Source organism: Lucilia cuprina, chromosome 4 (assembly GCF_022045245.1).
Source record: "Lucilia cuprina isolate Lc7/37 chromosome 4, ASM2204524v1, whole genome shotgun sequence".
Classification (NCBI taxonomy): Eukaryota; Metazoa; Arthropoda; class Insecta; order Diptera; family Calliphoridae; genus Lucilia; species Lucilia cuprina.
In genome coordinates, this window is record NC_060952.1 from 55,604,623 (window position 1) to 55,616,225 (window position 11,603).

The 11,603-nt window shown below is 31.9% G+C and overlaps 1 protein-coding gene across 1 annotated transcript in view; it reads right to left on the bottom strand.

Moving 5' to 3' along the window:
* Positions 1–8,650, bottom strand: part of LOC111683863 (dolichyl-diphosphooligosaccharide--protein glycosyltransferase subunit STT3B) — a 91,773-nt gene extending 83,123 nt beyond the window's left edge. Inside the window, exon 1 of the mRNA XM_023445984.2 lies at positions 7,134–8,650. Within this exon, the coding sequence (XP_023301752.2) occupies positions 7,134–8,516 (1,383 nt within the window). The 5' untranslated portion in view covers positions 8,517–8,650. The remainder of the gene's footprint in view (positions 1–7,133) is intronic.
* Between the last annotated feature and the right edge of the window lie 2,953 nt (positions 8,651–11,603).

Here is an 11,603-nt window from a genome sequence, read left to right on the forward strand (position 1 = left end):
TTTTCATTATTATATACAGTGCCTCTCTTAAGTATTCAAATTTAGGTATAATATGAAAAAAAAAACAAATTTAATAAAATTAATAAATTTGTTAAATTGTCTAGACAGTCCTAGCTTTGATATCACGCTTTTTAAAACTTTAAAAAATCACATGTACTTAATTTAACTTCTTTTAAAAAAAGGCTATAAAATTACTTCACAAAAGTATTCGAATTTTTCCTGTATTTCATGTTTGACCATATTTTACGAAACATTAAAATTAGAATCGAATGTTCGTTTTGCTTAAAATTGTTTTAAAAGGTTACTATCAATCGAAAGAATATATTTTTGGCCCATTTGGCTCACAATTTTGAGGCATTTGTACCATATTTTTATATAATATCATTAAAATTACGATTTTTAACCATATTTGCCATTTCTTTCTCTTTTTCCAGAGATAAAACCAAAATTTAATATTGGGATTTAATAGATTCCTTGAGGTGTCTAAAAATAATAATTTTTGTTATAAGTTGGCTAGTATATATTATTGTAGATATAAGCACTAATATATTTTAAATTTTGAAGACATCGTAGCGGTATACAACTCCAAAACATGTCTTAACAAAACGTGATCCTATACAGTATATTTTAGTTTTTACTACTCATAACATTCATGATTATGTTGCTTATTACAACAACACTGTATGTTCAAAATTTTGGGTTTATTTTGATCATATTAGATAATATTTAAACAGATTTCAATATTTTTGAGTTAGACCATAATTATATGGTGACATTCAGCCTAGAGGCCATTGGTTATAAAAAGAATGATTACACTATATTTAATGGCGTTTCTTCGAGGCATGCTTTGGAGTTGTATACTTCCACAATAAATTAAAAACTTAAAACGTATAACAGCTGATATCTAAAAGAAAAATAGAAGACAAGTTTCCCCGAAAAATTTTGACCATAGTATTATAAAATTATACTAGAGTTCCAATAAATTGTATTAGCGATAGAAGAATGATAGATTGTAACAAAAAATATTATTTTTAGATACCCCAATTGGTATATTAAATCTCAATAACAAATTTTGTTATCTCTGGGAAAAAAGAGAAATAAATAGAAATATTGCCAAAAATCGCCATTTTAATATATCATTAAATGAAAGGATGGTACAAATGCCCCAAAATTGTGGACCAAATGGTCTAAAAAAATATATCCATTCTGTTGATAGTTACCCCTTAAAACAATTTTTAGCAAAAAAACATTCGATTTTAAATACAGAAAAAATTCGCAAACCTTTGTGAGGTAATTTTATGGACTTTTTTAAATAAGGCTAAATTAATTTAAGTAAAAAAATTAATTTTAAATTATTTATTAATTTTGCATACAAAATATGTTATTAAATTTGGTTTCTTTTCATATTATACCTAAATTCGAATACTTATGAGAAACACCATATATATAAGATTCTTAATCAAGTGCTCACTGAGAACAGACGTGTTTATTATATCAGTTCGCGCTTAATAATCTACTCTGCCTAAGCTTTTATCATTAATTCTCTTATTAAAATTAACACAGTTACTCAATAAATTTTTCGGCCAGTTACATCTTTGTCGTATTTGTATCGTTCGAGTGTAGTTTTTATAATGGAGTCCTCCTCGGGAGGAAATTATTATTCCCTTTTAGACCCTTCTCCAAAAAGGAAAAAATCCAACACACAATATAACTTAAATAATAATATTGATTTTCCTACTATTAAAAACAAACAACTAAACAACAACAAAAACCAGTGCCCTAAGTTCATTATATTGAAAAGCAAAATCGCTGAAAAACCCATTCAAAACTTCAATATTTTTTTAGTTTCTAAAGCGTTGGAAGGTATCTCTAGTGAACCTACTTTAAAAACAACCTTTACAAGAGACGGTAATCTTCTCATCCTAACTAAAAATGAAGCCCAAGCCAATCGTTTCCTAAAAGCAACTACATTACCTGGTATTTGTGCGATTGAATGTTCATACCACCCGTCCCTCAACATAATAAAAGGAGTTATCTTTGCACCTACATTACGGGATCTTAAAGAAGAAGAAATCAAAGAAGGTCTAAAAGATCAAGGAATTGTTGATTGTAAAAAAATAACGAAATTTGTTGATAATAAAGTTATTAATACTCCTCTCCATATTCTACATTTTAATCTTTTTGAACTTCCCAAAGAAATAAAAATCGGATTCCTTAACTGCAAAATCGAACCCTACATCCCCAACCCCATCCAATGCAAAAAGTGTTTTAAACTAGGCCATACCCAAAAATACTGTAATGGTAATGAAAACTGCGATATCTGTGCCTCTATAATCCACGATCCCGTACCTTGTACAAAAATTCAATGTATAAACTGTAATCATCCCCACCGCTCTACAAACAAAAATTGCCCTACAATAAAGAAACGACAAGAAATATTAAAATTTAAAACCGTTAATAATTGTTCATATAAAGAAGCCGCACTCAAAATTACAGACAAACAAACATATGACATTCCAATTGAAGATCTACAAACAGCAATAGCTGAAAGAAAAAACAAATTAAATAAAGCAATAAATAACTCTCCCGCAGTTGCTATCGCTGCCGCCGCCTCAGTCAAGTTAAACACTCATACAACTTACACAACTGAAAACACTAATGATAATCCAACAAACTCAAACACTAAAGAATCGATACAAAACCTCTCAACATCCATTAATAAACTCTTAAATAAACACCAGATTCAAACATCGAACAAAATCTCTTCAAATATAAGTAAAAATCCTATTAATCCAACTTCTTCCAATTTTGACAATAACTCCGCTAAAACGTCTTCGAAAATTACTGATCAACTACCTAAAAATAAAGATAAACCCAAACTATCTGAGCCATATTTAAATCCAAAAAAAATATCTAACAGACGTAATGAAATCGACTCACCAGACCTCAACATGGAGCAATAAAACAATTTCTATACTATATTTTCATTACAGTAATACAATTTCATGTCAATAAAAATCTTACAGTGGAATCTCAACGGATTCTTCAACAATTTACACGAACTTCAAATCTTAATCCGAAATAGTACACCAGATATTATTGCGCTCCAAGAAACTCATCATGTTGCTAACAATATAAAATTAAATGGTTATGTAACCCTAACATCAAACTCTGACGGCTCTATTTTAATTAAACATAACATTAAACATAACTTAGTATGCTCTTCGAGAAACTATGTTATGGCTAATGTTTTCATTGGTATTAAATTAAAAATTATATCTATTTATCTCAATCCATCACTCCCTCTTCCCACAATGGAGTTAGTGTCCCTTTTCACTGACAACAACCATAACACTTTAATACTAGGAAATTTTAATGCACATTCCACTTTGTGGGGCTCAACGATCACTCTATCCAAAGGGGTTATCATCGAAAATATTATCACACGGTCTAACATGATTCTACTTAACGATGGCTCTCCTACTCACCTCTCAACAAGATCCACTTTTACACACGTCGACCTTTCTTTTACATCAGCTGATATTGCACCTTTATCCTTTTGGAAAACTGATAATCAATTATGTGGTAGCGATCACTATCCTATTCATATAAAAATAAACTTACCTCACTCTAATTACAATTACATTAATACAAAACTAAAACGATTTATTACAGATAAAGCAAACTGGCAACGATTTCAACAACAACTATGCAACATTAATCTACAAACTGATACCTCTACGAACGTCAACAAAGAAATCGCTAAACTGCAAAAAGTTATAATTAATGCTGCAAATAGCTCAATGCCACACCAGAAAAATAGGAAAAATAGTAAATACACCTATTGGTGGAGTCCTGAACTAAATGACTTACGTAATAAAAAACAAAAACTATTCTATATATTCAAAAATCACCCATCGACAGAAAACAGAATAGCTTACAAAAAAGCTAATAGTGTTTTTAAACTAAAAAGTAAAATTGCAAAACGAAATTCCTTTTTTGCCTATACTACTACCATCAACCGTAACACTCCACTTAACAAAGTTTGGAACAATATTCGCAAACTAAATGGTCTTAACAGCTACAAACAAATACACCACATTAAACTTAGTGATCAACCTATATATGATCCATTTGACATCGCCAACTTTTTTGCACATTCTTGGTCACAACAATCCAACGATATCAATTTTAGTAATCTCTTCATACAGAACAAAAATAACCTGGAATTCCGGATAAACTACAACTTAAACAAAACTACAAAACTATTAGAAGAAGATATCACTCTCTTCGAAGTAAAATCTACATTAAATTCTCTCAAAGGTAAAACACCCGGCTTTGATAGAATTTCATATCCCATGCTGAAAAATCTTCCTAGCAATGTCAATCTTCATCTTCTTAAAATATTTAACAAAATCTTCTCATCCGGTATTATTCCTCAACAATGGAAAACTACTTCTATTATTCCAATACTCAAACCTAACAAAGACCCCACTTCTATTGATTCATATAGACCAATATCACTAATCCCGTGTACATCTAAACTATTGGAAAAAATAGTTGCCACCAGAATCACATGGTCACTACTAAAAATGAAACTCCTAAGCGTCCACCAAATGGCTTTTAAACCCAATAAGGGTACTATAGACACATTAACATACCTTGACCACATTGCTGCCTCATCTCTATCACACAGAAATCACCTTTCCATTATTTCCATAGACTTCGAAAAAGCCTTCGATCGAGTTGGCATTCATACAATTATCTCACAATTAAAGGAATGGAAATTTGGTTCCAAGATTATAAATTTTGTATACGCCTTCCTTTCTAACAGAAAATTTCGTATAAAGATAAACGATGTCTACTCAAATATAAAACCACTTCATAACGGTATACCACAAGGGTCACCACTATCCGTGGTTCTGTTTCAAATAGCGACCGACAAATTAAACAAAATCATCTGTGACAACAACTATTTTAAACATGTTCTTTATGCTGATGACCTTTATTTAATATGTAAACATTCACGCAATATCATTATTCAAGATGAAATAGATCAACTTTTCACCTCACTAAATAACTGGTGTAATATAACTGGTGCAAAAATTTCCCTTCCCAAAACCAAGTGCCTTCATCTATGTAAAAAAACTTCTTGCGACAATATTTCCTTTACAATACAAGGAAATCAGATTGAAACAGTTGACAATCTAAAAATTCTTGGTGTATTTTTCAACAACCGATTCTCATGGAATACTCATATTGAATACCTAAAAAAATCTCTACAACCTCGTTTAAATCTCATTAAATGTCTTGCAGCAAAAAAAAGTAACTCTCATCCAAATGTTATTTTAAATGCAGTTCGTAGTCTTATTTTGTCTAAAATCGATTATGGTCTCGCCATCTATGGCAAAGCACCAAAATCTCAACTAAGAAAAATTGAACCAATCTACAATTCCTCAATAAGACTTGCCTTAGGTGCATTTAGAACTACTCCAATAACAAATATTTTGGCTGAAGCTGGCCTACCAACAATTGTAAATCGATTTAACGAACTCACCCTAAAACTCATCCCAAAAATAATGTTCCCTGCAGAACAACATCTGATTAAACGTATATCTAATATTTCATCACAAACATATCTCAGACTTCCTTCCAGCTTACTCCTGGCCATTAAACTTGCTTCAGAAATAAATATAAACCCAAAACCACAAAAAGTATATTTTCCTACTGAACCACCATGGAAACTTAACAATTCATCATTTTTATTACAATGTACTAATCTTCCCAAAAATACTACTCCAAATAGCACTTATGTATCATATTTCAACGAAACATCTTCTTACTTCATAAACAAAAACTGGAAAATATTGTACACTGATGGATCAAAAACTGACTCCTGTACATCTTTAGCAATAATAAATCATAATTTAAAAACAGACTATCTTGCATTTCTTGATCCAAACTGCTCCATTTTTACGGCAGAAGCAACAGCTATTTTAATCGCTTTAACCAAATACAAAAATATTCGTGGTAAATTCATCGTATGCTCTGATTCAATGTCTACAGTTATGGCTATACAAAATATAAAAAACAAAAATATTATCATTACGAAAATTAGGGACATATTAATAAAGTATCATACAAAATTTAAAATCATGTGGATACCCGGTCACAGCGGTATACCAGGAAACTCTCTGGCTGATGAAGCTGCAAAATTTGCTACAAATGCTCCTCTAATAAAATACACTTCGTCCAGTAAACGTGATATAAATAATACCATCAGCTCATTTTTAAGACGTTCTATATCTATAGATTGGGACAACTATAACCACCTCCACTATAAGAACATCAATCCCCAAAAAAATATACCGAAGTACCCTTCCACACTTGCAAGAATCAATATTCAAAAATACATACGTCTAAGACTAGGTCATACTTATATTACACATCGCCATATCCTGAAAGGTTCCGCCTCAGAGATCTGTCCTTTATGCAACTCGACGTCTATAAATATTCACCACTTAATTCACAACTGTAACACCATAAATAATACACAGATGTCACTATATGGAGAAATAAACCTATTCTCTCTACTTCAAAATATTAATTTAGATAATATTAATAAAGTTAATACTATCCTTAAACATTGTAACATATACCATCTCATATAGTATAAATAATTATAATCTAATACATTTTTTTTAGGTCTAAAACCTTAGCCGTTAGTACCTAAAATTAAAATTTAATCTCATAATTCATTATGTTTTTAAATACTCTGTAAATAAATAAATAAATAAATAAACCATATATATAAATTGAGAAACATAAATAAAAACACATCACAAAAGACCTCGAGCTAAACATTTTAAACATCAATGTTGATGGAAAATTAATGCATTAAATTCAAAAATATTTAATGTTAGTGCAAAAATATTTAATGTTAATGTAAAATTAATTCAATAAATTCAAAAATATTTCATGTTAATGCAAATTTAATGCATTAAATGCACGCATGTTGATACAATAAACTTTTATGTTGAAAAAATTGGTCATGGTTTTATTTACCATTTATTCCAGGTCAGATTATAAATTTAAAATGAAACCACATTTTACAATTTAATTTTCATAATTACCTTATCATACAACATTTTTTTCTCATTTGTAATTTCGTCTATTTCTTCTGGTCGAGTTTGTGTTACTGTCTGCGTTTTGGTTATGTTATCTTCCCGCAAGTACACATCCATAAGGCTTGAAAAAGCAACTCCCGCCAGCATACATACAACGGGGGTTAATGTTAGCATTAAACGAACCATTACACCGGCAAAATATACAGCACTTATAGCATATAATATAACAAATACAAGTTCATCGTTAATTTTTTTAACGCAATACCAAACACCGACTGGGAAGGCACATATTAAAATGTGAAGATCGAAGAAAAATGAAAACCATGTAGTTGGCTGATGTTCTGATACGGATGCTATTATAGGTATATGTATCTTAGCATATCCTGTGTCCCACAAGGAGTAAAATCTTCCACTCCATGGTGCAATCACACCCATCATTGTAAATATCACAACAGTTAAAAATACTAATACAGCTGCTGTTAAGCCTCCAATTAAAAATATTTTTTTAAACTCATTGCGTGAAAGTACTGATTGAATATAGCGCAAAAATCCAACAGCCATTAATAGAATAAAAACTCCAAGAGCAGCCATATGCTCACTGGTTCTTATAGGTTGGAAACCCACAAATGGTATTTGCATTGAAAGTAATAGTCCTAATATAAAAAAGGTACTGTAGCTAGTTAATAGACGTAGAGAATATCGACCCATTAACAGCAGTACAAATACATGCAGGGGGATTAAGTTAATAATAAAAACATATCCACCCCATGCAGATACCATATAAAAATAAGATAAAGCAGCAGCAGCGGACCAGAACACGGAACCAGTTTTAACAGCACGCACCCATAGAAAATAAGTAAATTGAAGTGCAAATATTGCTATTCCTTCATTGTCGTACGACCCTGCTACTGATCGACTAATGTATCCAGGAACTATGGCAATAAAACCAGCTGCAAAAAGTCCAGCTCCAGAGGACCATAATTCTTTAGTTAGTAAATACGTAGATATAGATGTTAGCCCACTAAAAACTGGTGCTAAGAACACGCATATGTCTCTTATATGGATAGGAATATTTAATAAATGGAGTAAATAATGAATTCCACCAGATGTAATCATTAAGCCCGGATAAACAGTGCCTCCTACAATGCGACCCAACGGGTACCACGCTCTCTCGTCGAACCAATTGAGAAACTTGTAAAATCCATGCTGCACCATATATGCCGTTGCACGATAATTAAACCAAGGATCAAATTCATGGATGATTGACTCAAAACGAATAACGGCAAACAAACGGGACGAAAATCCTGCAATCCATGCTATTAACAGTACAGCAAACGTTATTAAACTACTGTAACCAGCAGTTTTCCTGTTAAATATTTGCCGATTCATAAATAAATTGACTGTAAATTTACAAATAAAAATAAACTTCACCGATAGAAAAACAAGAAATTGTGTTAGTAAAAACTAAACTTTTGACACGTCGTTATTGAAAAACACCGGCAATTCAGGGCTACCAATATATGTGAATATTTCCAGTTTTATAAAAACTATAATGATCAAGGCGAATTCAGATAAGGTGGTGGCAGTTCTGCAACAACAACCCTACAAGAACAGTGACAGTCATTTGATCGGTCATTTGACGGGCACCACAAAGTATACAGAGATGTCACTTTTGACATTTGAAAAAATCTAAAATCAGCTTTTGTTTGATTTTGAAATTGTTTGGTGTGAAGAGGTATATAAAATACAACTAAAAAAAATCATTGAATTCGTTTTGTGCGAAAGAGAGGGAAATAGCTTTTTGCTCGTGACGTCTCTGTATACCCTGTGACGGGCACTACTGAAGTATTATTTCTATCACAGCGTAAAGCAAAGTTTCTATCAGTTTCTTAAGGCAAATGTACAAAAGTAATGGAAACATTTGTGTACATGTGATTTTTCTTCTCCCTTGCACTTATGAATTCCATCGACTTTAAAACATATATTTGAGCTCCTCACTCTTTTGTTGTTTACTAACCATGGATGACGTAGATATTAGTCAGGATTGACTGATCATTCTTGATGGATATATCTATCACAGCTAACAAATTGTAAATAATGTATTTATCGGTCATTGCTAACTAATCATATTAGATGAATATATCCGTCAAATGTGACGGCTATACCAATTTAAAATAAAACACAATTTATTAATATTTTTAGATGTATATTTGTTAATTTTATTAATATAATAAGCATGTACATAAATTAACAATCATTTCACCATTTTACATACCTCGCAAGATCTTAAATCCGCTGATGCTCCTTTTAATTTGTGGAAATATGTTGTCTGTAAAAAATACATATAAATATCGAAATATAAAAATTAAAAGCAAATAATTATGTTACCATAGATTGATTGAACTCCAAAGTGTTTATCTTCAGCTTCCTGCACTATTTTTAAATTCTGTTTATAATAATTATTTTTATTTTTAATAATTTAATTTGTAATTTTTTTAATTTTTCGATTCTTGATCTTTGGCTTTTACAGATAATTTATTTATAACGTCGAAAAATATAAATATGAAACACAGTAACAGTCAAAAGTAGTTGTTTTACTCTTTCATACGCAAATGAAACCCTTTACCACACATTGGGTACATCAACAGTCATTTTACCGGTCATTTGACTGTCATTATTGATGGAATTATCCATTAATTTTTTTTTAGCAATTTGATAAAAATAATGTTGCAAGACTATTAGCACAAAGTATACAGAGATGTCACTTTTGACATTTGAAAACGTCTAAAATCAGCTTTTGTTTGATTTTGAAATTGTTTGGTGAGAAGAGGTATATAAAATACAGCTAAAAAAAATCATTGAAATCGTTTTGTGCGAAAGAGACGGATATAGCTATTTGCTCGTGACGTCTCTGTATACCCTGTGCTATTAGTGAAATCATTTTGTATGTGTTAGCTTCGGACATACATTTCTTGTAGGGAACATTTCCCATGTATTTTGCAAGACGAATTCATATAAGGCGGAGTTATTCAATCAGCTGATAATTTTTTCTTAATTCGCCTGGTTTACGTAGCTGTCAAAGTTTGTTATTGTTTACATTTTTATATAATATAATAATAATAATAATAATAAATATAATAATATATAATAATAATAGTGTCCAAGATTGGACATGGCCTTGGCTTTAGGCAACAGATGGTCCGTTAGTGCTGGCACAAAGAACGTTGGCCAATGACTTTATGGCTTCAAGTAATATCATTGTATTTGGGGTTGTGGTTAGAGTTTGGGCTGATGTTGTTGGTGGATTTTGTTGCTGATTGGATGGCTGGGCACTTTGTAATTGACGTTGTTGTGGGCGATGGACGACTGAATTGACGTTTGGTCGCTTATTTTTGGCTCGATGCGTATTTTCTTGAGTTTTGTTACCAGTGGTTATTCTCATATTAGGTCGATGGAGTAAGGTGTGATGCAATCTGTCACACCTGTGACAACTGGCCATTGAGGTGCATGACCGTACGACGTGGCTTTTAGCCAAACAATTAACACAATATTTGTGTCTAGTGACCACTTCTATCCTCCGGATAACGGTCATGTTGAGGAATTTTGGGCAAAACCTTATGCTGTGGAACCTCATGCATAGCCTACATTGGTAAAGCTCTGGATCACGGCGGTTGTTGTGCTGATGGTATTCATTTGGACGAGAGGCGGTGGGTCTGCGGTGATGGCTGCGTCTTTGGCCGCTGCGTTCAGTTCTCGGAGTGGATTCGCTGCGAAACTCATTTTGGCTGTGGTCTTCGCTTGGCCGGATAGCGGTAAGTCTTCGGTTGGATCTAGGTGGGGATAAACAAAGTGTAAGTAACTGTCAAAACAAATGAAGGTGGATTAGTGCTGGGAAAATTAGGGATTGTTAAGTGTGAAAGTGTAAAAATGAGAAGTGTTAAATGAGAGATTAGTGTGAAAGGTGTTAGAGTAATTAAAATATATAAAAAGGTATTGCTACAGGAGATATTATTTATGATATTATTTATATTGGATTAGAATTTTAATCTAAGTTAAAATTCTAATCATGATTTTCGCTTAAAAATGGTAGGTAACATAATTTGACGATGGGCCGAGTAATGATTCCTGAGCTTATTCTTACTTCGGCAATGCGTACATTATTATCTGAACCAAAGTAAGTTTTTTCTATTCTTCCTAGACGCCATTCGTAAGGCGGCTGAAGATCGTCCATTACAACGACGAGATCTCCAATTTTAAGATTGGTAGTAGAGTTTTTCCACTTATTACGCTTGTGTAAAGTTTTAAGATAATCATTTTTTCAGCGTATTTGTAATTGATGATGCATAGCTTTTAATTTTTCCCACCTATTAATAAGAGATATATTTTGATAATCTTGTTCTGGGAGAGCCAATTTCGGGGCCCCTCTTAGGAAATGTCCTGGGGTTAGAGCAGTTAGATCTGAAGGGTCTTCAGATA